General features: G+C 52.8%; 1 protein-coding gene across 4 annotated transcripts in view; it reads left to right on the forward strand.

Moving 5' to 3' along the window:
* The window catches only part of LOC105470548 (TATA-box binding protein associated factor 4), a 93,668-nt gene that overhangs the window by 32,730 nt on the left and 36,123 nt on the right, over positions 1–24,815 (forward strand). For all 4 annotated transcript variants that reach the window (XR_011613181.1, XM_071079090.1, XM_071079088.1 and 1 more), the window contains 6 exons: positions 15,679–15,839; positions 17,299–17,418; positions 20,170–20,289; positions 21,068–21,190; positions 22,607–22,696; positions 23,482–23,730. Coding sequence is in view for 3 of the 4 variants with exons in the window: in XM_071079090.1 (XP_070935191.1) it covers positions 15,679–15,839; positions 17,299–17,418; positions 20,170–20,289; positions 21,068–21,190; positions 22,607–22,696; positions 23,482–23,730 (863 nt within the window). In the remaining variant the exon portion in view is untranslated. The remainder of the gene's footprint in view (positions 1–15,678; positions 15,840–17,298; positions 17,419–20,169; positions 20,290–21,067; positions 21,191–22,606; positions 22,697–23,481; positions 23,731–24,815) is intronic.

Here is a 24,815-nt window from a genome sequence, read left to right on the forward strand (position 1 = left end):
TGATTCTGCACACGCTGGGCCTCAAGGTGTGGTGCCTGGAGGACGAGGGCTTGGACACCCAGCCTGGAGCAGCCTGGCCACGTTCCGACCTTGGACCCAGGCTCACTGAAAGAGGGAGTTGGTGAAGTCACATGAGGCCTGTGGGTTTCGGAGATTTTAGAGACCTGAGAAAATTAGAAACCAGGAATGGCTGAGAATATAAGGGAAGGCTTCACGAAGGCAGAAGTGATATCAGGTACTCGATGTTTTCAACAGAAGCCTTTCACCTAAAGACGTGAAGAAAAACCTGCCCGAGACCAACTGCAAATCATTTCCTGTTTGTTGCATGTTGTGTCTGTCAACATGCAACATGTTGGGCATTTCAGGAAGCTCAGGTGGGCAGTTGAATTGAGTACTGAGAAGAGGTGAAGGAGGCCATCATATCATGGAGGTGGTGGGGTACGGAGAGCCTCCTGTATCAGGCCCTGCCACGTGTTTATCCATTAGGTTCTACATCTCTGCTGCGTGGCCCTTGGTGTTGCTTTCATGGTCACCTGATACATTTTGTGGGACCAGTTTAAAAAGTAGATAAGACAATTAAGCATTATTGGCAACTTAGTGAAGTTTTTGGACGAGATTTGTTTTCAAAAAATTTTTGCTCTAAACATGTTAATTGGAAAATCGCAGGCTCTATTTAGGTGTGTGGAGTAGGGCAAGCAAGACCCCTCCCAGCGCTCTCCAGCCCGTCCTGCGAGTACATGCTCTGGTTTCAGGGCTAATCGAAAATGTGCCTCGAGGCGTGACAGGCCGCAGTCGGGGGTGGCAGTTAAGAAAAAGCAGAAATGGGCACTGCCGGGCAGGGCAAACTTTACTAACTGCTGAATGACTGGAAAATGATTTTAATGTTTTAGAGCTGTTTTAAATTATGTGTCTGTCTACACATGAAAGCGAATCTAAATTAGTATTAGGCTTTTGCGTGAGAAGGCTGTGGTGTCTGACTCTGGGTGGTGATGTCTCTGACGCTTGTGATGCTGCTGCGTCGTCCTGTCCAGGACACCAGAAACTCAGATTCGTTACCTGCACTGACCGGGCACTGTGGAGGTGCAGGTGTCCAGTGTCCTGGTGGGCTCGTCGGCGTCCCTGCCTGTGACTCCGCTCCCTGGCGTGCTGCAGAGGCCGCCGCTGCCTCCTCTCCTTGTGCACGTGGCCCCACATCCCTCTCAGGGCTCTGGCTGGCTGCACCGCTCACCTGGCATTGCTGGCTGCACCGCAGCGCTGGCATTGTGCGTCTTTCCTCCACCTGGCCAGCTCCTGACACCCACATGGGCAGCTTCACTGTGACCATGCCCCTGCGGTACACTGTTCTTCCCTCTAGCCCAGCCCTGAGGCTTCCCCTGACCACCATGGGTTACCTGTGCCTGCTGTTCTTTTTTTTCCTTTGTTTTTGAGACGGAGTCTTGCTGTGTCTCCAGGCTGGAGTGCAGTGGTGTGATCTTGGCTTATTGCAAGCTCCAACTCCTGGGTTCAAGCAATTCTCCTGCCTCAGCCTCCTGAGTAGCTGGGATTATAGGCACGTGCCACCATGCCCAGCTAATTTTTGTATTTTTAGTAGAGGCGGGGTTTTACCATGTTGACCAGGCTGGTCTCGATCTCCTCACCTCATGATCCACCCGCCTCGGCCCCCCAGAGTGTTGGGATTACAGGCATGAGTCACCACACCCAGCCTGCATTTCCATTCTTTACCAGGCTGTCAGCTCCTAGAGACCAAGAGCCAGGCTTTCCTCATCCCACCCCCCACAGCAGCCCCAAGTATAGGGGATTGGATGGAGTGTGCATGTATGAGAGTGTGTGTGTGTGTGTGTGTGTGCGTGCGCGTGCGTGCGCACATGCACTGGGCCCTGGGGCTGCAGAGCTAGCAGGGCTCCCTGTGAAGGGCTTCTGTGTCAGAGTTTACCAGGAGTCCGCCTGTTTACCTTGTCACTCCCCTTGCCCACCACCCCCAAGTGGAGGTCATCACCCAGAGTTGCATGTCTAGATAGCAAAGCAGTCCTTGCTGCCAAGTTTTAACTTGCAAAATTTCAAACTTAAAAGAATGAGTACAACAAACACCTATTTACACCTTCCCTAGATCCATGAATTCCTAATTTTTTTTTTTTTTTTGAGATGGAGTCTCACTCTGTCGCCCAGGCTAGAGTACAGTGGCGCAATCTCGGCTCAGTGCAACCTCTGCCTCCTGGGTTCACACCATTCTCTTGCCTGAGCCTCTCGAGTAGCTGGGACTACAGGCGCCCGCCACCACGCCCGGCCAATTTTTTGTATTTTTAGTGCAGACAGGGTTTCACTGTGTTAGCCAGGATGGTCTTGATCTCTTGACCTTGTGATCTCCCTGCCTCGGCCTCCCAAAGTGCTGGGATTACAGGCGTGAGCCACCACGCCCAGCCCATGAATTCCTAAGTTTTGAGCAAAGCAGTTTTAACCTGTAGCTGATACAGGGGTTGGTGTATATGGGATGCAAGCCTGTGCCTTTGTCGAGTGTTGTTGGAGGCTTAGGCAGAGTGCTTTATGGCACTCTTGAATGTGAGCTCACTGTCGTGAAGGAGATCTGTGTTGGATGTTAGGTGGATGCCAGCCTCTCTGAAGGCTGTTCACGAGCTTTCCAGAAGCTGCTTTGGGTTGAAGTTTGCAGCAGGACTCTGCTCGCAGGGTGTGGCTTGACAGACACTCATGTGCACTGTACCTGTTCACAGAGATGTGTCCATGTGTTAAGAATTTCCTAAAGTGATCGTGCCAGATACAGTCACCCCGCAGTGTTCTCGGGATGGTTCCAGGGCCCCGTGTGCACATGCAAGTTCCCTGTGGAACCCAAGCGAGCAAAATGTCAGCCCTCTGTGTCCGTGGGTTTCATATCCTGTCAATGCTGTATCTTCAGTCCTTGCTTGGTTGAAAAAAATCTGCGTGTAAGTGGACCCTGGAAGTTGGACCCATGTGTTTCAGAGGTCAACTGTAATTTTCTGAAGTATTCTTACCAAAGTATCTTAGCCATTTAAAGTTAACTTAAAGATAATTTAAGGAGCTAGCATTTTTTGGGGGGTATGTTTGGGTTTGCATAAGCCCTGGCAGGAAAAAAGGCCAGAACCCCTGTGTGGGGTGGGTCTGTCCCTGTTGGTCACTCTGACTGGCACCCCTTAGCACCTCCAGCATCCCAGAGCAGGTGCGACTCCCGGGTGTCCAGGCCTCTGCTCGGTGCTTTAGGGAGGCTCAGCTGCAGGAGCAGAGCACGTGTGGGACCCTGCACCATGGAGAGGTGGCTGTGAGCAATCAGATGGCTTAGAAGCCCACTCGACTGCTTTTACAACCTGAAAAATGCAATTCAGAATGATACAACTCCTGCCCTGGCTGACCGGTTGCACGCCCAGGCAGGGGCTCTGTCTAGGAGTGGCTATATCATGACGTTTGCCGTCTGTACAGATGTACCATCATTACAGATGTGCTTTGCAGTGCCTCTGCATTTTGAGGTGAAAGACGGTCTTTAAACTTCAGGGTGAACTTTTACACTCGGAGTTTGGTGTATTGTTGCCGTTTCTTTTGTGTTGATTTGCACATAGCTCTGTTGTACACAGGCACGATCTGCATTCCTGCTGAGTCTCAGAGAAATTAACAAGTGAAGCAAATCATGAGTAGAAGTCTCCACAGGTTGGTGTTTTAACTTTGCTCTAAGGTGAGCAACTGCGTATTTGTGAAATTTGGCCAAATGATGGGGGGATGCTGAGTTGGCTGACTGCTGTGCAGACCACCTGAGGAATAAGGATAAACCCTGGAATCAGAGCCCAGGGGAGAGTGTTGGGCCCAGCTCTCCACTCACAGGGCGGCAACAAGCTGTGGGTGGGTTGGTGGAGGCCCCATTCGGGCCCTTCCGCCTGCAGAGCAGAGCTGCTGATCCTTCAGGAGAGGCTGCTTTTTCCTGTGCCCAGAGGGGCCTGCTGGGTTCGTGTTTCTGCAGAGCCTGGCTTTCCAGAGGGCGTGGAGGGTGCATGCAACCTGTCCACCTGTGGTTTTGTGGAGATGGGGGCTGGAGCCAGCTCCCACAGAGCTGATGCTTTGTGGCCTGCTCCTCAGGCCTGACCACAGTTCCTTCTGCGGCATTTTGGGGGATCCGTTTTCCATCAAAGGAGCTAGCTTGGTGTTATTTCTCGGAGACTTGAACGTGCACTTTCATTCGGAGGCTGGGAGCTGAGGACCCCTGCAGCTGTTTCATGCTCCGAGCTACTCAGTGAGATACTCTGGTAAAAAGGCAGCGTGGTAGAGGATGTGATCGCTTGGTGAAGTCATCGACAGCACGCTCACGTCCCTGTGTTGCTCACGGGGTCAGGTGGAGTAAAACTCATTGAACATGGCCTGGTTTTTGTGTGTGGTGGTGAATGGAGTTGTTAATATGACTCTTGGGCAGCTCCTAGTGTTCGTAAGAGGCAGGGCTGGCGGGGGAAGGTCGTGTGCTAACTGTGAATCTGGCAGTTATTTTTGCTCAGGAAGGATGGTGGGAAGAAGAGAATTAAAACTATGCTTTCCATTATTTTTTTGGGGGAGAGTTGTACCTTTTCTTGCTCTCTGAGGGCTACATGCGTGTGTTTTAAGAACTGTATTGGGTGTGATCGACAGCAATAGGCCAAGCACATTTAAAGTGACTGGTGGGTTTTGACAGACGTGCATGCATGTGAAGCCATCACCCCAGGGTCAGAATGGTGAACCCTACCCCCGGCACGGCCTCTGCCTCTCTCTGGCCTCCTTTCTGTCGCTCCCATACCCCTCGTCCCATCTGCTTTCTGTTACTGCAGGGGAGTCTGCGTGTTTTAGAATTTTATATAAATGCAGTCAGACAGTGTATTAGTCTGTTCTCACATTGCTATAAAGAAATACCCGAGGGTGGGTAACTTATAAAGGAAAGAGGTTGAATTGACTCACAGTTCCACATGGCTGGGGACAATCATGGCAGAAGGTGAAGGGGAAGCAAGCACCTTCTTCACATGATGGCAGGAGGGCAGAGGAAACTGCCATTTATGAAGCCACCAGATGTCGTGAGAACTCACTCGCTATCATGAGAACTGCCTGGGGGAAGCCGCCCCCATGATCTAGTCACTTCCCTCCCTCCACACATGGGGATTACAGTCGGAAATGAGGTTTGGTGGGGACACAGCCAAGCCATATCACATGGTGTGTGCTCTCTCTTTTCTGGCTTCAACTCGGTGTGATTATTCGAGAGTCATTCGTGTTGTGTGTATCAGTAGTTCATCCCTTTTTATTTGAGTGCTTTTCCATGATAGATACACCAGAAATTGTTTATGCTTTCATCCTTTGGTGTACTTTGGAGTTGCTTCCAATTTATGGCTATCAAAAATAAAATTGCTTGGAGTGACCCATGTGTGAGCCTTTTTAAGGCCACACAGTTGCTTTTTGTTTGCTTAAACACCTCAGGTGGAATGGCGGGTCCTACATGAGGAGTGTGTTTAACTTTCTAAAAAACTGTAGGCTGTTCTCAGAGAGGCGCCCACCAGCGGTGTACAGGAGCTCCGGTTGCTCCACGTCCTGGAGAGCACCTGCTCTTTTTAATTTTAGCTATTTTAGTGAGTGTGTAGTGGTGTCGCTTTAGAGATTTAATTTGTGTCTCCCTGATGACTAATGATGTTGAGCTCTCTCCGTGTGCTCATTTGCATCCGTCTGCCACCTTTGGTGAAGGGTCTATTCAGTTGCCCACTCTCCTTTTTTTGAGACGGAGTCTCGTGGTGTTGCCTGGGCTGGAGTGCAGTGGTGCCATCTTGGCTCACTGCGATCTCCGCCTCCCGGGGTCACGTGATTCTTGTGCCTCAGCCTCCCAAGTAGCTGGGACTACAGGTGTGCACCACCATGCTTTGCTAATTTTTTGTATTTTTAGTAGAGATGGGGGTTTCGCCATGTTGACCAGGCGGGTCTTGCACTCCTGACCTCAAGTGATCTGCCCACCTCAGCCTCCCAAAGTGCTGGGATTACAGGCATGAGCCACTGCGCCCAGTCTGGGTTATTTTCTCACTGAGTTTTGAGGATTCTGCATATATTCTGGATCCAAGCCCTTTATTAGATAGATGCTTTCTAAAGCTTCTGTCCGTTCTGTGGCTTGTCTTCTCATTCTCTAGCAGTGTCTGCTGAAAAGCCGAAGTTTAACATTTTGATGAAGTCTAGTTTATCCCTTTTTTCTTTTATGCGTTGTGTTTCTGATGTTATATCTAAAATTTCTTTGCCTAACTCCGGGTTACAGAAATGTTCTCCTGTTTTCTTCTGGAAGTTTTAGGTTTTACGTTTAGGTCTGGATCCATTTTGAGTTGATGTTGGTACACACTATGGGGCGTGGGTCCAGGGTGTTGCCTGTGCCTGTCCAGTTGTTCCAGCATGTGAGAAGCCCGTCCTCACCACCGAATTGCCCTTGTCCGTCTGCATGTGGGCCTGTTTGTGGACTCTGCATGGCTGTGTTGATCAGTTTAACTTTGCACCAACACTGTGCTGTCCTGGTTACTGGAGCTTTTTTTAGACAGGGATCTCACTGTGTCACCCAGGTTGGAGTGCAGTGGGGTGATCTCGGCTCACTACAGTCTATGCGTCCCGGGCTCAAGCAGTCCTCCCACCTCAGCCTCCTGAGTAGCTGGGACCACAGGCATGCCCACACTGTCTAATTTTTGTATTTTTAGTAGAGATGGCACTTCACCATGTTTCCCAGGCTGGTCTCGAACTCCTGTCCTCAGGCAATCCGCCTACCTTGGCCTCCCAGAGTGCTGGGATTACAGGTGTGAGCCCGGCCCTGAGATTACAGGAGCTTTCTTTTCTTTTCTTTTTTTGAGATGGAGTCTTGCTCTGTCGCCCAGGCTGGAGTGCAGTGGTGTGGTCTCGGCTCACTGCAACCTACGCCTCCTGGCTTCAAGTGATTCTCCTGCCTCAGCCTCGCAAGTAGCTGGGATTACAGGTATGAGCCACCACGCCCAGCTAATTTTTGTATTTTTAGTAGAGACAGGGTTTCAGCACGTTGGCCAGGCTGGTCTCGAACTCCTGAGCCCAAGCAGTCTCCCTGCCTCGGCCTCCTGAAGTGCTGAGCTTTCTAATGCATCTTGAGATCAGCTCGTGTCAGCCTTCTGACTTTTTCTTGTTTGTTTGGTTTGAGAGGGAGTCTCATTCTGTCACCCAGGCTGGAGTGCAGTGGTGTGCTCTCGGCTCACTGCAACCTTTGCCTCCCTGGTTCAAGCGATTCTCGTGCCTCAGCCTCCATTACAGGGGTGCACCACCACGCCCAACTAATTTTTTGTATTTTTAGTAGAGACAAGGTTTCACCATGTTGGCCAGGCTGGTCTCGAACTCCTGGATTCAAATGATCCGCCCACCTCGGCCTCCTAAAGTGCTGGGATTACAGGCATGAGCCCCTGCAGCCAACCTGACTGTTCTTTTTTTTACAGTTGTGTTGGTTACTCTAAGACCTTTGCATTTCTGTATGAATTTTGGAATCACCCTGTCAGTTTCTACACAGGAGGCTGCTGGGACTTTGGGATTCATTGCTTCTGCAGATCAGTTTGGGAAGAGTTGACATCTTAACCATCTTGAGTTTCCTGACCCATGAACACAGTGCACGTCCCTTCACTTGCTCACATTTTTGTTTTAATCAGCGTTTTGTAGTTTTAGGGGAGGATGAATCAAAGTTCATGATTTTACAGTGGTATCTACGATGTGCGGGGGGTAGGGGGGTGCTGCAAGTGCTGGACCAGGAGCTGTGTCAGAGGCTTCATCTTTAGCACAATATTCGGGGTGCGGTGGTGTTAGCGCCTGCACTGGGCTGCATATGTTCCCCTTTGCTGCTTTGCTCCGGCCCTTACGCCTGCCAAGCCCCGTGAGGTGGGAGAGAACACTTGGCTTTAGCCAGAACAGGTTAGAAGGAAGCTGCGGCTGTGCACCTGTCCCAGCACAGCACCCGCTTAGAGAGAAAACAGCCTCTGTAGGAAGAGCATGCTGGATTCTGGAGGGGCCCTTTCCACATCTGGGCCGTCACCACGTGTGTCCTGTCCACCGCTGGTCCCGGCTGGCAGCATGGAGAGGGTTCGAATGTCCTAGTTACGAAGGGAAGTGGGGCTGCAAACCCTCAGGTGTCAGACTACCCCTTTCCACTGTGGGGAAACACCACTTTTGCTCATCTCTTTGGCCCTTTTGGTAGCTTATTCCTTGAGGACCATGCTCTTCTCTGCTGGGGACGAGACTGCCTGCTGGTGGCTCTGTTTGTGTTTTCTGGGCCTTCCAGAGGGGCTGCCTTTATTCTGCAGCCAGCCGCAACCCTTCCCACTTCTCCATGCTTGGGTGTGGAGTGAGGGCCAGGGCAGCCAACTGACAGCACAGCTGTCCTGCGTTTTCTCGGACAGAAGTCATCGCAGGCCCGCCCACCTCCTGACTGCACAAGTCTCCACTGCGCAGACACTTTCGTGATACCGTTCCAAATACAGCTGGGAAGGGGAGGGAGGGATTTTCTTAGATTTGTGTCCCCTGGGGTCCATCCTGGGGTGTTCTTGCCCCTCCAAGACCTTGGCGTGCTGGGAGGGCCCGCTCCGCCTCTGACGCTGGCAGCCGCTGGCCGCTGTGTACCTGAGTTCCGAGCGTCCTCCCGGGGTATGGACCTGCCCTGCCCCCCAAGAATTCACTCACTCACAGAGCAGCCACTGCATACAGTGCCTCCCTGTCGCCGTCTGAGGTGCTGGCTGGCTTTTTTTTTTTTTTTTTTAATTTAAAAATGTAAAACTTTAAGCGAGACTCCGTTTCAAAAAAAAAAAAGCATAAAACTTTAATCATATGCTTGTTTTGAAGAGCAGAGCTTTCAGTGACAGACTCTGTTGGCCTACCCACCCCCTTTTAACTGCCTCTCAGAGGGGACTGCTTTGAATACGTGTATCCACATGGCTCTGCCTGTACAGCCACCTCCTGAGGTTGCTGAGTGTCAGCTAGCGACCATCCGGCCACCCAGCCGCGGTCCGCAGAGCCCCGGCCCAGCCCACGCAGCCCTGGCCAGCTCTGCGTTCGGCGCGCACAGCCCTTGGCTGTGAACACGCTGTTTGAGTCGAGCCAAGTGCTGTGCTGCTTCTGCTTCCTGTGCAGGCAGCTGTGTCTCAGCAGCTAGAAGTGCTGCGGGCTCCCAGGTGCTTTTACTGCCCTACAGCCAGCCCCAGTGCCTTGGCCCTCCGGACCCTGCGCCTGGCCATGCCTGGTCCTCCCTTCCGCTTCATCCTTGAGAGTCCCCTTGTTTCCTTTGGGTTCAGTCCCATGTTTCCTGGATCCTGTCTTTTGCTTTCTTCACTTACTCCCTTGTTTAAGTGGCTTCTCCCTTCTTACAGAGTATACCTTTTTTGAGACTTAGTTTGTCTGAAATGCCTTTTTTTGCTTCTGAGCCTTGATGGGTGGTTTGGCCTGGCATTGAGTTCCAGGTGGAAGGTAATTTCCCGTGGGGTTTCTAAGGTGCTGGCCATCTCTTCCCGTGTCTGTGGAGCTCTCAGGGCTGCCAAGCTCTGCTTTCCTGTACTGTGGCTGGGATCTGTGTTTTTCCCCTGGAAACACGGGGAAAGTCTTTCCTTCCCAGTGGTCTGGCTTCTGCGGTGAGGCTGGTGTGCGCCTCCTTCCTCATGTTCACGCTGGCTCCAGCAACTGCTCTCCTTTCTATCCTCCTCCTGGAATTCCTGTTGATTACCTGTTGGATTTTCTGGAATGCTTCTTCACATTTCTCATCTGTTCTTCCAAGTTTCCACTCTCTTTTTCTGTGCTGTATTCAGGGGGAATGCCTCGGTGCTGTCGTCTGGTCATCCCAGGAATGTTTAATTTGACTGTTGTATTGGATAATCTTTGTGATTTTGTAGAGGGTTTCTTGCCTATTTTGATCAGTTCACTGTTTTGGTGTCTGGGTTGATTCTGGGCCTTCCTCAGGCAGCTGGTGGTCTCTGGCTGTTTGCCCATCTGGTGGAGGGGCTGGTATTGAGCTGTGACAGTGACGGTGAGATGGGACAGACATCCTAACAAACCAGATACCCAGAAAGGCTGGGGAAGTTGGATAAGTGTTCTTTTAAATGAAGAATTTAGCGTTCTAGAAAATAAGGAAAACCAGCAGGGCTCAGACGTGGAGCTGGACGGCACCTCAGGGTGGGACCTTGTGTCCCCGTGGGCTGGCAGGGGCACCTGCCTCGGTGCCCCGATACTTGTGCCAGAGAACCCCATAGCCTCAGGAGGAGAGCTGGCGCTGAGAGCCCCTCAGGCCCAGGAAGAGCCCCCCACTGGCAGAGGGGACAGCGGTCCCTGCAGCCTGTCCTGTGCGTCAGGAGGGAGGAAATGCCTCTCTCAGAATCCACGGGGGCCTGTCCTCCCGGGCTGGGGTTGGGGCCATGCTCCCAAGTGACTTGGGTACCAGGACGGTCACAGCCCTGGGTTTGGCAGAGGTGAACGTGGACCCCTGTGGAGTGATGTGTCCTGACCTGGGCTACACAGGAGAGCCACAGACAGAGCCATGCCAGTGTGGGCAGTGCAGGGCCAAGAGGTAGCCCGGGCTGGGCCTCAGGAGGCCAGGGCAGAGTCCTCCACAGCCCTAGGCCCAGGGCCGGGGTTTGTGCCTGCAGCACCCGGCGAGGGCATTTTCCCCACAGGTGAGGGTTCCCAGGATGCAGGTGCCTGTGTGGTTTTCACACAGCTTCACGTGCTCTACATTTTGGCTTCAAATACAGTAAAAGTGTTACCTACGAAAGGAATCAGGACAACTGTCGTGTGGGGTAAGAACCCTGGTGTTTCTCCTTAGGGAGGGTGGGATTCACTCACACTGGGAATAGGTGGGTGGGAATCGGTGATGGCATGCTGAGCTGGGGACGTGGGTCCCTGGAAGACTCCGGGGGAGGCACTGGTCACCGCAGGCCGCTGGCCGGGCTCTGGAGGGGCGCACACTGCTCCTTCCCCAGGGAGGCGTCCGGCGGCCGCTGCTGGCTCTGCATTGCCCTGAAGCAGTGTGGCCTTGAACTGCTGGGAGAGTGGAGAGAGTTTCACACTGTTTCAGTTTCAGAACCTACATTTTCACCATAATGAAAAATAGAAAATAGCTTAAATCTTCACCAAAAGGAAATTGTAAACACATTTTGGATGAAATTGTATGTAGCCACGGACAGTTATGTTTCTGAAGAATGTTTACTGCCATGGGAAGTGCACCCGGGGAGCGGACAGGGAACAGGGAAACGGGCAGAGAACTGGGGCGGGTGGCCCCCGTGGTCCTTACGGCTTCCAAGTGCACAGGCTCACAGGTGTGCATGCTGGGTGGCACCTGAGCTGTGCCAGGCAGGGGAGGGGCTTCAGAGGGTTTCCATTGTTCTTGTACTTATCTGCACTTCTTAAATTTTCTGTGAAGAACACCTCTTTCTGTGGTAAGGAAGATACTAGGACAGTTAGAAAAGGAAGTCCCAGTGTGGTTCTGTTAGCTGGACCCGGACACATTATGGTGGTTGTATGTGCACATTGGCTGGTGTGGGGTTTTGGTTATGCCATGAAGGAGTCTCCAGGAAGGTGGGATGGGGCAGAGAGAGGGGCTGCAAGCTGAAGAGGTTGCCGGGGAGGTGGCAGTGGCCACGGTGGCCCAGTCAGGAGGCAGGGTCCCAGGCCCCGGCTTCCTGACCTTAACTGTTAATGACCTTCAGGGCTGTGCCCCATCCCGTCACCACCTGGAGTTGCCCGTCTTGGTTGAACGAGGACGCTGAGGGTCTTTGGGACAGATATCGTGTTTCTTGTTACAGGTTTGACCTCTTCCTCCCTGACTCGAGGGCTGGGTATGTGGAGCCGGTTGTGCCTCTGTATCCGAGAGCCCTGCTGCCTGTCATCCTTGGCTCCTCGCTGCACTCCTCACAAAGACCTGGGTGGGGACGCGGCCAGTGTCCCACGCGGCTCTCTCTGGGGCGCTGTCAGACAGAACCGTCTGCCCTGGCCTCGGGGTCCCATCTGTGGGGTGGGGCGGGGGCCACACCTGCCACATTTACCCTGCTGCAGGTGCAGAGAAAGGAGCAGAGGCACAGGGGCGGCTGCCTTTCGTAGGCCAGGTGCCGCCCATAACCACGGTGGATGACTCTTAAATTAGTTATGTCTTGAGACGGAGTTGCACTTCTTTGCTTTGGTGTGAATAGATGCTGCTGGATTATTTGTCCGTACACAGAAGCTCATAGGACCCAGAACTGTGAGAACATCTCGGAAACATGGCTTGGATGCAGCTGTTGGTGTTCTGACTGTCCTCAGACCATCACACAGTGTCTGACTTTGCTTTTTGGCACAGTCAGGCTGTGATACAATAACCAGGGAGGCGGACAAGAAAGTCCCCAGTGACAGCGCCTCCTATGTGCTATTTGTTGGAAGCAAACCTCAGTTCGGCTTAGGAGATGTGGCCACTCATGCTTGGTTCACAGATATTTTCAGTGCTTCGAGAGGCTACATTATACCTGCCTGAAGTCACATGGTCACTTCTTGTGGGATGTTTGATTCCTTCTCCAACTTTTTTCCTAACCTCAAGGGACACTGGCCCTGACCATAGGGCACATTTCACAGTGACCCCGTGTCTGTTTCCGTACACTTTTGTGATGTCCAGAATGCCACTTTTATTTTGTTAGAATTTTAACAACATTGCTAATTTCGTTAATGCTTTTTTTTTTAAATGTATTCCTGTAAATATCTCTGGATCCTTTTTTTTTTTTTTTTGAGGTGGACTCTGGCTCTGTCGTCCAGACTGGAGTGCAGTGGCGCGATCTCGGCTCACTGCAAGCTCCGCCTCCCGGGTTCACACCATTCTCCTGCCTCAGCCTCCCAAGTCGAGTAGCTGGGACTACAGGTGCCTGCCACCATGCCCGACTAATTTTTTGTGTTTTTAGTAGAGACGGGGTTTCACCGTGTTAGCCAAGATGGTCTTGATCTCCTGACCTCGTGATCCACCTGCCTTGGCCTTCCAAAGTGCTGGAATTACAGGTGTGAGCCATCGCACCTGGCCTTGGATGCAATTTTTTAAAGCACAAAGCTCCTGATAATTAAAAGTCTCTTCACTCACTATGAGGTTGGCAGGTTTGACGCTGGGTGTGGAGGCGCTGGGACACTGAAGCCTCCTTTATCCTGTTACCATCCCTGTGTGTGCACTTCAGTCTGCATCCATTATCGGCTTCTCAGAATTCCTTAAAAACATTTTTTTGTTTTTAGGAAATGGGGTCTCACTCTGTGGTCCAGGCTGGAGTGCAATGGTGCGATCATAGCCCACTGCAGCCTCCAACTCTGGAACTCAGATGATCCTCCCACCCTAGCGTCCCAAGTAGCTGGAACTAAGGTGTGCCACCACGCCTGGCTAATTTAAAAAAGATGTATTTTTTTTAGAGATGGGGTCCCACTATATTGCCCAGTCTGGTCTCAAACTGGCCTCAAGCGATCCCTCCACCTTGGCCTCCTAAAGTGCTGGATTTCAGGCGTGAGCCACTACACTCATCCTGGCTTCTCAGAACTCTTGAGGAGGAGGAGCAAGTGTCTCCAAATGCAGTGAATGAAGTGTGGGGTTTGAGGATATTGTATTAGGGTTCTCTAACGGGACGGAACTAATAGGAGAGGTGAATATATGAAGGGGAGTTTATTAGGAGAATTGACTCTCAGGATCACAAGGTGAAGTCCCACAATAGGCTGTGAGCACGCTGAGGAGTCAGGAAGCCAGTCCGAGTCCCCAAATGTCAAAAGTAGGGAAGCCGACAGCGCAGCCTTCAGTCTGTGGCCAAAGGCTGGAGAACCCCTGGCAAACCACTGGTGTAAGGCCAAGAGTCTAAAAGCCGAAGAACTTGGAGTCTGATGTTCCAGGGCAGGAGGCATCCGCTCGGGAGAAAGATGGAGACTGGAAGACTCAGCCAGTCCAGTCCTTCCACGTTCCTCTGCCTGCTTTTGTCCCAGCCACGCTGGGAGCTGATTCAATGGTACCCAGCCACATTGACGGTGGGTCTGTCTCTCCCAGTCCACTGACTCAAATGTTAACCTTCTTTGGCGGCACCCTCACAGACACACCCAGGAGCAGTACTTTGCATCCTTCAATCAAGTTGACACTCCATAATAACCATCACAGACATGGGGTGTTTACCAGGTGTCTTGTTTTGGGGTCCCCAGGCCCCATGTGTGCTTGGGTGAGAGTGGAACTCTCCCTCGTGACTTGCAGCAGCTCTGGCGGCCACATGGCTGATGAGTGTCCGCCTGGCTTGAAGGCTGTTCTGGGCACTGTGGGCACAGACTCAAGAGATGGAGCCTTGGAGGCCTTTCCTGTTACTTTATTCGTGAGCTCCAGGCTTGGAGATTCCAGCAGGTTATTTGCTGCAGCTGGGTGTTTCGTTTTTGTTTGATTTCTCCATGGTTTATTTTGAAAGGGATGTTTTGGGGGGAAGTTTTCTGAATGGGTATAAATGTGGCTTTTTGGATCAAGAATTTTAGATGTTAGCCCAGGAGAGGCATTACCGTTATTCTTGATACCACGCTGAGTTTCGAAAGAGCTGGAGCCCAGCAGCTTCCCAGACTCTCCCGAAACCTCTGAGAGTGCCCCAGCGTCATAGCACAGGAGGAGGAAGCCCCACGCTTATTTGTCAGGACCAACAGGAGGTTTTCAGGCCTTACTTTATCTTTTTTGAGGTTATTGTTTTCCATTCTCCATAAAGGGGAGGAAGGAGAGGCTGGGAAACACAGTGGCCGCCCCCTGTGCCCTGCGGCTTGGCCAGCGTGTGATGGGTGGTGGGGACGGCCGGTGGCGGTGCCTCATTGCACGTGTGTTTAGTTTCTCAGCTCTGTGGTGCTGGGCCGTCTGCCGAGTCTTCACGCGGGAACGAGTGCAATGTTTATAGCCCTGTTCCCGCGGCTGCATCCCCACCTCTGTCATGGGAAGTTAACATTTAAAAGTTGGACCGTTGTGTTACTGTTTCTAATGGAATTTGTGATCTAACTGGTTGCTGTTTTTTGAAGCTAAAATTAATGCCAAACCTAAATGGTAGGATTTGCTTTCCCACAATTTAGCTCAAGAACCACGAAGGGCAAATAGTTCTCCTTTCCTAAGGGTTGTGTCGCATCTCTGCGCCTGTGTTGTGGGTGTCAGGGCAGCGTGGGGGCACCACTGTCCCGCCCCCCGAGAGGAGGGTTCTGGTGAGGAGCCTCGTGGCCCACCCTCCTTCTGTTGGGTCTGGGCGTCACAGGACAGCAGGTTGGGAGAACCTGGAGTGTGGGCCGTAGACATGGTTGTGACCTCTAGGCCCAGCCCAGCCGACATGGCCATGGCACAAGCAGGAGGTGGGAGCAAGGAGACTGGCATGTCTGTGGGGTGTGTGGGCCGGTTGGGGGCATGGGGGCACGTGATGTGGCCAGTGGAAGCCATTGCTACATTGCCTTGCTGTCCGGCTCATTTATAAAAGGAAGGCTCAGGTGCCATTTTTTTTTTTTCACGGCCTTTTAGCAACCTTTACAGTTTTCTCGTCTTGTATACCATCGTGATTCACAAGTGTGTTTCGAGTTCGGGGGATTCGTGTGTTTAAGACTTGATTTCCTTTGTTTCCTTCTCACAGCTGTCAGCTTTCCCTGGGTCGGGCCAGGGTCTCCTCAGGGCTCTGGGTGGATGCATTCCTGACGCCAGGTCTCCTTTGTCTGCAGGAATGGTCCTCGTCCGAAGTGAGAATGGGCAGTTGTTAATGATTCCTCAGCAGGCCTTGGCCCAGATGCAGGCGCAGGCCCATGCCCAGCCTCAGACCACCATGGCGCCCCGCCCTGCCACCCCCACAAGTGCCCCTCCCGTCCAGATCTCCACCGTACAGGTGAGTGCACATGTGCCCTGGAGTGTGAACCCCTTCCCTGCCCAGCCCCTCTACCCACGCATGCTGGGGAAGCCTGCAAGGGCGAGGCATAGCCGTGGGAGTGAGGACTGGGAAGTGTGTGCGGTGTCCGGTCCCATCCAGGATGGGCCAGGACGGCACTGCTCTCCTGTCCTCCTCTTGGTGGCAGGGCCTTGCCCAGCTCAGTGGCACCAGCTCCTGCAGCCCACCGAAGGGCTGGCCGAGTGGGGTCAAAGTGAGCAGTCCAGGATTGGCCGTCCTGGCCCCTTCCCTTCTCTCCCTATGGCTTCACCTTCCTGTGCCTGTCCCCTCATCTGCAAAGTAGAGATCGTGCTAGGACTCCACTGGCAGGACGCCACCAGCGCTGCATGGAGACTCTTAAGGCACCAAGAGTCCTGGAGCCTCTGTGTGCGAGTGGGGTTGGCTGCTGTTGTTAGGGGGCGCATGAGGGCCACACACACACAAAACCTCGTCAGCCTTCAGGGCCGAAGCTCCCGACTCCCGAGTTGTGGTAGGGAGCATGGATTCTGACTTGGAGGGCAGAGTGCCCGGGACTCGCCTTTCCCGGCGTGTGTCTGTGTCTGGCCCCATGACTGTCACCTGCACGTGCCCGCACGCTGCGTGTTCCTGCTCCGTCTCCTGCCGTGTTTCCCTGGCACTGTGACCCTGCTGCTCTGAACGACCTGGCAGGTTTGTGAAGATTGGAATGACTTGATCAGCGTTCTCTGCCTGCCACGTGACCTGCGTACCCTCTGGAGTCGTACCTCTGTCCCATAGACGGGGACGTGGACGGACGTGCCGGAGGCTGCCAGAGACCACCTAGATCTGAAGTAGCACAGAACGGTGTCCTCAAGTCTGCAGCATCTGTCTGCTGAGTGGGATGCTGTGGAAGACACTCGTGGCTTCACTTGCACTGTGGGCATCGCGTTGCAGTCCGCCATCTGCTCTTTCCATGTCAGTCTCTCTCTGACAAACTTCATGGGCTCAGGACTTGTGGTGTCCCCACCTCTGTCCCAAGCAGCCACCTTCCTTCCCCTCTCTGGCACTGACTGGCCATCTAGCCTAGGGGCGGCCACATCCCTTCCCCTCTGCGGCACCGACTGGCCGTCTGCCTTTGCACCCTTGTTGGTGATTGTTAATGAGGTCACGAGCCAGCAGCACGAGGACTCATTTCCAGACACTGCGTTCTTCAGAGACGAGTTTTTGTAGAGATGCTAAGAAGCCTAGTGATATGTTTATTGTGATATAGGAAAATGTTTGTCATACACTTGTTCTTTGGTAAGAAAACTTTAGAATTACTGTGGCTTCATTGCAGATCATGGAGAAGCCTGGGGCCCACTCGGATATACTAGTTACATTTGGAAGGGATAATTTCTTTGTACCTGGGGGTGGGAATTCCTTTTACTTGCGCTTGTTTTACGTGACTCTGCTTATTTTTCAGGCACCTGGAACACCTATCATTGCACGGCAGGTGACCCCAACTACCATAATTAAGCAAGTGTCTCAGGCCCAGACAACGGTGCAGCCCAGTGCAACCCTGCAGCGCTCGCCCGGCGTCCAGGTGAGAGGGCGGGCGGCGGATCTGCTGAGGCTGCAGGGGCCATGAAGCCTGATTTCTTTGATGCAAAGATGAGGCCTTAGGAGTTTTGTTTTTTTTTTTTTTTTTTTTTTTTTTTTTTTTTGAGACGGAGTCTCACGCTGTTGCCCAGGCTGAAGTGCAGTGGCGCGATCTCAGCTCACTGCAAGCTCCGCCTCCCGGGTTGTTTTTTTAAACTGGATACTAAGTCAAATTTGGGGAGGAAGGTTCTCCTTGAAGAAAGTGCTTTTTCTTTGACCACCAGCATGGGATAAGTCAGAATCTGTTTTTTTTTTTTTTTTTTAGTCCCACAGAATTTAACACCAGCAACACTGTTCAAGCTTTCCACCATGTTGGAAGCTTTAAAACTATGTGCTTACTAATACTTGATCATAAGGCATGTCTGAAGCAGAAGCAGCCTGCGGTGAGGACAGTGTGTGTGTGCACATGTGGCCTTGTGTGTAACCATGGGGATGGCAGCTGTCGCTGAGATGAATGTGGCCGAGGCGTCGTTCTCACTGTTGCAGGCACATGGACTGTAATTTTCACCGCACCCTGGGAAGCAGATGAGCTCGCTTCTTTCATCTCGTGATGCGGCGCTTATGCTGAGGCGAGGGAGGTTCTGGGACTCACTCCTGGCCATGCCGCCTGCAGGGTGCCTGCCACGCCATGCTGCCACCTGCCACTCACGTCCCGTTCCGTAGTGAGAGCATAGTTCCAGAAGGGTTCTGCACCCACCCAGGTGGCCGCTGGTTTCTAGAACAGCGTTTTCATCTGCGGAGGGGGGCGTGTCCCAGAGCAGGTGCTAGCCCCTCTCCTAGTGGTGCTGATGCTCCTGACAGCTCGGCCTTTGGTCTGCAGAGCCCAGAAGGGTTTGTGTGCAGCCGGGCTGTTCTGGAGGGCGGCGGAGGTGCGTGGAGGGGAAGGGGCTGGCTGGTCAGACGCACCTGGTGAGGGAAGCAGCCTTCTCTGGGCAGTCAGCAGGAAGCAGCTGGGAGAAAAGTGGTTCGGGGGTTTTTCTTGGTCTGGTATCTGTGAGCGTCCGTGGATGCGCAGGTCTCTGTGGTGTTGGTCACTGCCGGTGAAGCACCTGCCGTGAACCAGGCCTGGACGCGCTGCTGACGGATCCAGAGTCCTTGCCTCAGTGCTACAGACCCTGCTCCCATTGCTCAGTGGTGAAACGGAGGCTGAGCCCCGGGGCTGTGGACTTCAGGGGCAGCTTCCCCCACCCGGCTCTTCCACCCTCACGGGATCTTGTCCCGGCTGGCTGCAGCTGCAGTGGGTGAAAGCGGGTGGAAGGGCGGTTCGGTACCAGGGAGACGTCTGCTGGCCTTTGGTGCGGGCCCTGCCCTCGGTGTTTTCCCTGAAGGAGCTTGCTCTGTCCTGTGCTCTGATTGGTGCGTCTGGATTTTTGGGTACAGTGACTTTTCTGAGAAGGTAGTGAAGCTTATGGTTAAGTTTTTGCATTATACTTAGTGGCAGACACGATCTGGATATCATCTGAGGGAAATATGTGTTCACAGGAGCAGAAGTAAGTGCGAGGAGTCAGTTCTGATGGGAAAGAAAACTCCCAAAAGATGAGATGGGTCCTGGGCACTCCTGGGGTCCGGAAACAGCAGCTTGGTGTGTCGTTTTACGTTTTCTTCCCTGGAGGTTTTTATTTGATGTTTTTCAGTTAAAAAAAAATCCATGCTTATTGTTACAAGTGAAAAGATACACAGACTTAGCAACAGCCCGTCTGCCCTGCTGTCTCCTCACAGCCCTTCCGCACCCCTCTGGAAGCGGGGTTGTGGGGTTGTTCAGAGCTGCTTCCTGCGTGCTGGCGGGGCTGCACCCACCTTGCCGCCGGGAGGGAGCTGCGCTCACTGCTCTGGAGCCATTCTCAGGCTTACACTGCCCCCTGCTTTCAGAAGCTGCAAAGGAGTGTTTAAAAAGTTGGAGAGAAGAGAATGTTGACGACTAGATTTATACATTGGAAAAGTACTGGTTTAAAATATCAGTAAACATTTGCATTCTGATTATTCGTGTAGAATGGAAATGTGAGGAATTGAGTGCGGGCCACCGAGTTGTCTGAGCTACCTTTTGGTGTCTGGCTGTTCATTTGCTTAGCAAAGCAGCCGCTCCTTTCTGACAGTTTGACACTGATGACCCATCCTTCATTGCTCGAATCTGCTCTGAAAACTCCCCTTTGTGGGAGGCTTCTTGTTGACACTCACTTTTGGGGAGTAAAGAAAGGTGGGTTTGGGTGATTGCAGGGAGCTGGGGACCCTCCCCTGCGAGAGGCTGTGGCTGTGGAGGCCTGACTGCCCTGTAGCCAGCCTCTGCATCTGGGAGGATGGAGCTTTCAGGAGCCGTTCTTCAGTTGTTTTGATTTCTGAGAGATGGGGATCTGGGTTGTCCGTTAGTATTATTTACTCTGGTCACTATGTGCCTTTTTCCATGGACTTCTGAGGACTGGAGTCTCTGCAGTGCCTGGCTTTGTGAACGTCTGTTTTTGATGCAGGTGCAAATCATGCCTTCCTCAGGTGCTCAGGACTGCGGTCGTCAGGGCACAGGGCAGGCGTCCCAGCAGCACTCCCATGTCCAGCCGACTGGCAGGTGTCCAGGGCCCTTGGCTTCCTGGGCGTCCTGGCCACCACAGGGAGGCTTGTTTTCTTTTTCTGGGTGTGAGGCTGGTCTTCCCCTCATTAGCTGGTAGCATGAGATGCGCTTACCTTGTGTTTTGGATTCTTGTAGCCTCAGCTCGTTCTGGGCGGCGCTGCCCAGACGGCTTCACTTGGGACGGCAACGGCTGTTCAGACGGGGACTCCTCAGCGCACGGTTCCAGGGGCCACCGCCACTTCCTCAGCTGCCACGGTAAGAGCCGCTCCTTTCTGTGCCTTCAAAGACGGTCAGGCCCATGGCGCAGGTCAGAAAAGGCAGCCTTGAGACCTCGGGCCGGCTTCTGTCCCAGACCGCTTGCTGCCTGCTTCACAAAGCCATGAACAGTCTGGGCCCACGTGAGCGTGTGGGGCTCTGCTGCTTGAGGTGGGCCCTGAGGGCCTCAGACTGCAGAAGTCTGCAAACAGCACAAGCCCAAACACCTGCCTTTGAAAAAGTCACTGGTGGACGGTCGCGTTCAGTCTGTAAAATGGCGGCACCACCCGTTTGTACACGCGCAGTGTTGGCCTGTGGTGATGGACGTCTGTGAACAGTGAGCCCCACTTGGCAACTTCTTGGGTTTCTTTGCTGCGCACTTTTCGTTGCTTTCACGTCTGCCTCCTATTTGTTTCCTTCTGTGTCCATTTGGATTGGCATAGGTTGTCCTTATGGTCAGCGACATTGCAGCAGGCGTCTTCGCAGAGTCTCTTTTCACTTTTTTCATTATTTGCATAGCTACATTCCTAGACGTGGCCTTGCGGGACCGTGGGAGATGCTGACTTCGGTGGCCATGTGACTGATGTGGCTGGGCCGCCCCTCAGAGCATGGCCCGGGGTTCCACTCCCATCCACAGGCCAAGAGGTGGTGCGTTTTCTTGAAGTTTAGAGGAGAAATATATGTATCTCTTATACATGCGCATATTTTATTAACCAAAGGCTGTGACAAAAATCTGCCTTTTAAGATTTTTCACTTATGTCTTTTTACTTTAATCCAGGAAACTATGGAAAACGTGAAGAAATGTAAAAATTTCCTATCTACGTTAATAAAACTGGCTTCATCTGGCAAGCAGTCTACAGAGACAGCAGCTAATGTGAAAGAGCTCGTGCAGAATTTACTGGTGAGAAACCTTGACTTGACATTCCCTTTTCCCTAAGGCCTGTTGCATAGGAGAGACACCTATTGCTGCTGTGACTTGTGCCTGGGAGGCCTGTGCCAGCAAAGGGAGAGCTGCTCTGGAAGGCTGCAGGCAGGGGGGGGGGTGCACACCTGTCAGAGGTGTGTGTGGCCTAGCTGAGGAGACTCCTTCCTGGGGCTGGGTGTTCTGGGGCTGGTGCCTGGTGGTCTCCTGGGCTTTGCCATTTTCTGGTGCCTGTGTCCCTTGTCTGTGGCTCTCTTCTCCTCTGGCTGCCCCCACCATGCTGCACTCTGGCCAGCGTCCCTGGCAGCTCCCTTGTGGTCCTCTCCCCACTCCTGTGTGACCTCTTGTAAAATTCCCAGGTGTCCGCAGTCCCTGCTGGAACAGGCATTCCGCACCCTGAGCCAGCAGAAGTCCCCTCCCCGTGGAGCAGACCAGCTGAGGCACATTCGTGCTCCAGTGGCAGAGCCGTCCCCCCACCCCTGCCCCCACCCCGTCCGAAACCTCTGTCGCAGTGAACAGCACTCTGTCTCCTGGCCAGAACGTGGGAGGATTCCTGGCAGCCTCCCCTCTCCTTAACCCACAGTCCCAAGCTCTACATCTCTACTCATGGCCAAACTCTTGGCTCTCTACCTTGGCTCTCCCCACGGCTGTCTCATGGCTCAGGGGTATGCTGGCCTCAGTGGGATGGCCTGGGGATCTGGAGTGGCCAGTCTTTCCGTGCCTTCTCCTTGCCCGCCTGACCATGTCTTCCTGAGTCTCTCAGGGTTCAGTCCAGGCACCGCCTTCCCACCCTTGTCGCCTGTCTTCCCGACCTTTATGCCACGCTGGCCTCTGTTTCTGAAACAGGATCTGGCCCTCTTGCTCTGGGCTCCCTTTTATCTGACTGGACTCTGGGCACCGTGACTGCTTGCAGGGGTGAGCACAGCTGTTGTCTGCTCCTGAAGGTGCTGATGCCCTGACTGTCTGGATCCTGTCTGTGTGGCCCCTGGCACGCTGTGACCTCCTGTAGCACTGTGCTTGCAGGGCTGGCTTTGATAATGGAGTTACTTTTAGGCTGATCTGCCTCCTAGCAAAATGCCTGACACCGAATAGGTGCCTGGTAAACACTGAGTAAAGACTGGCATTGAGTAAGAGGCTTAGAAAAAGACGAGAAGTAGACAGGTGACCCTCCCAGGAGGAGACGTGGTCCGCAGCTGGCTGCACTGCGGTGTCCAGGGTGAGCGCCTGTCACACGTGTATCTGTGGAAGGTGTAGCACGCAGACTTTCCCATCTCCTCTGTCCAGTGAAACTCGGGGCGGAATCAGCCGTAAAATACAAGACCAGAGTGATGCGGGATTCAGAAGTGTGTGTGGAATCTCATTCACCAGAATTTCAACATGGATTTTATTTTTAAGGATGGAAAAATCGAAGCAGAAGATTTCACAAGCAGGTTATACCGAGAACTTAATTCTTCACCTCAACCTTACCTTGTGCCTTTCCTGAAGGTAATTTCGAAGGCCCGGGTGCTTGACGAGCAGCAGGGCCAGGGAGGGGTGGGGCGCAGATGCTCCAAGTGCACAGGGGTGAGGATGCTCCAGGCACGGAGGGTGCACAGCGCCTGTGCTCCCTGCGGGGGTGGGGCCGGGGACTCAGTGCCTGGGGACAGAATGTTAGGTGTTTTTCTGTAAAGCAGGAGCTCCCCTGACACTGTGGCCTTGTGGTTCTGTTGTGCGCAAGGTGGTGAGAAGGGCGCGTGCTTCCTGAAACCGAGGGGAACAGGGAATTGGGGTAGTGTTTGCAAAACTGGATAGGACCAAGGGTTTTAACAGTGTCAGGCTGTCTGTTGGATAATCATTGGTATGAGCACATTTTAAAATTTAATACATATATTTGTACATATTTATGAGGTGCATGTAATGTTTTGTTACATTCATAGAATCAGGGTATGTGGGGTCTATCACTTTGAATACTTATTTCCATGTGTTGGGAACATTCAGAATCTTCTCTTCCCGTGATGTTAAAATATTTTAAAAACTATTTTAAAAATATGGCTCTTTTTGTTTGTTTTCTTAAACACATTTTGGACATTTGTTATCAGGAATAATCCCGCCTAGTGGGAGGGTGGGATGGGGTCCTGGCCCCTGACATCCAGACGTGCTGCTGTGAGGGCCAACATCCGTCTTATTTAACTCAAAAATTTTCTGTAAAAGTTGATATTTCTGAATTTTTAAGCAAGGAAAACTGACGCATGAGCAACCCCCTGACCCCTCGTGTCTGTCTTTCCACCCAGAGGAGCTTACCCGCCTTGAGACAGCTGACTCCCGACTCCGCGGCCTTCATCCAGCAGAGCCAGCAGCAGCCGCCACCGCCCGCCTCGCAGGCCACCACTGCGCTCACGGCTGTGGTGCTGAGTAGCTCAGTCCAGCGCACGGCCGGGAAGACGGCGGCCACCGTGACCAGTGCCCTCCAGCCCCCTGTGCTCAGCCTCACGCAGCCCACACAGGTCGGCGTCGGCAAGCAGGGGCAACCCACACCGCTGGTATGGAAGGGGCACCTTACTGGTCCACACAGCCCACCGTGCCTCTGCTCCCTCCAGCTTCTTAGATAAATTGGCCATGGTTCAGAAACCTTTTCCAAGCATGCAGGAAGGCTCCTGTTAGAGGAAGCTTAGGCATTACCTTAGTTAAAATAGAAATCAGGGTTGAGGCCCTGGGATTTTGTGTTTTGTCTCAGTAAAATGAAATAGTTGAATTGGCTTTGAACCACTGGCACGTCCCCGCCTTGTCATGTCTAGGGATGTTACTGGTGTAAACGAATGCAGTGTGTTTTTAGAGGATCTTGTAGATAGATGTTCTCTTGGGTTAGGAGCAGCGGTCCAAGCGTAAGACACGGGCACCCGCGTGGGACAGGTGGGCAGGAGACTGGAGACGGTAGCAGCTCACAGCGCAGGGTGGATTTAGGTGGGTCCCGGGAGGCAAAGCTGCGGCTGCTCGTAGCGGTTCACGTATGTGCAATGTGGATCTGGCTTTCTTGGTTTTGTAGTCACGACGTTTGCTCTGGAGCTAGAGAAAGGACGTCTTCGCCAGAAGAGTTACATTTCGAGCACATTCCCTTTCACGGGCAGAGGGATTCACCAAACATAGAAGGGCAGTTTAAAAAAAAATGTCAGCGGGGTTTTCTTCCTCTAAAGACAGTTTAAAAAACACAATGGTGCGGGCTCCCTCATCTTGAGCCGGTATGTGTTCTGATGGTGCACACGTCAGAACCAGCTGGGTGAGGAGTATCCACTGGGGAGCTGGCTCTTGTGCTCTGTTCAAGTTGCACTTGTTTTGTCTTGATTAGTAGCGAGAACAGGGCAAAATGGCATGGAGGGAAGGTGTCCCTTACAAAGGCCAGGGAAGCGTGGCCACTGGGAAGGGCTGAGCTCCTGTGTAAGGAGAGGGCTTCCTTGCCTTCCTTTTGACTCCAGAGGGGAAGAGATGTGCTGTGCCCCTTGCTTCAGTGTAGTGTAAGGATAGAACTTCCCTATTCCCCAGTCAGTGGAGCTAGTTCACCCAAAAGGTGGGTTCTATTTAAGCAGGGACAGTCTGTGGGCAGTCATTTTCTTGCCAGGTGTTGACCTCT

The sequence above is a fragment of the Macaca nemestrina genome, chromosome 15, assembly GCF_043159975.1.
Source record: "Macaca nemestrina isolate mMacNem1 chromosome 15, mMacNem.hap1, whole genome shotgun sequence".
NCBI classification, from domain to species: Eukaryota; Metazoa; Chordata; class Mammalia; order Primates; family Cercopithecidae; genus Macaca; species Macaca nemestrina.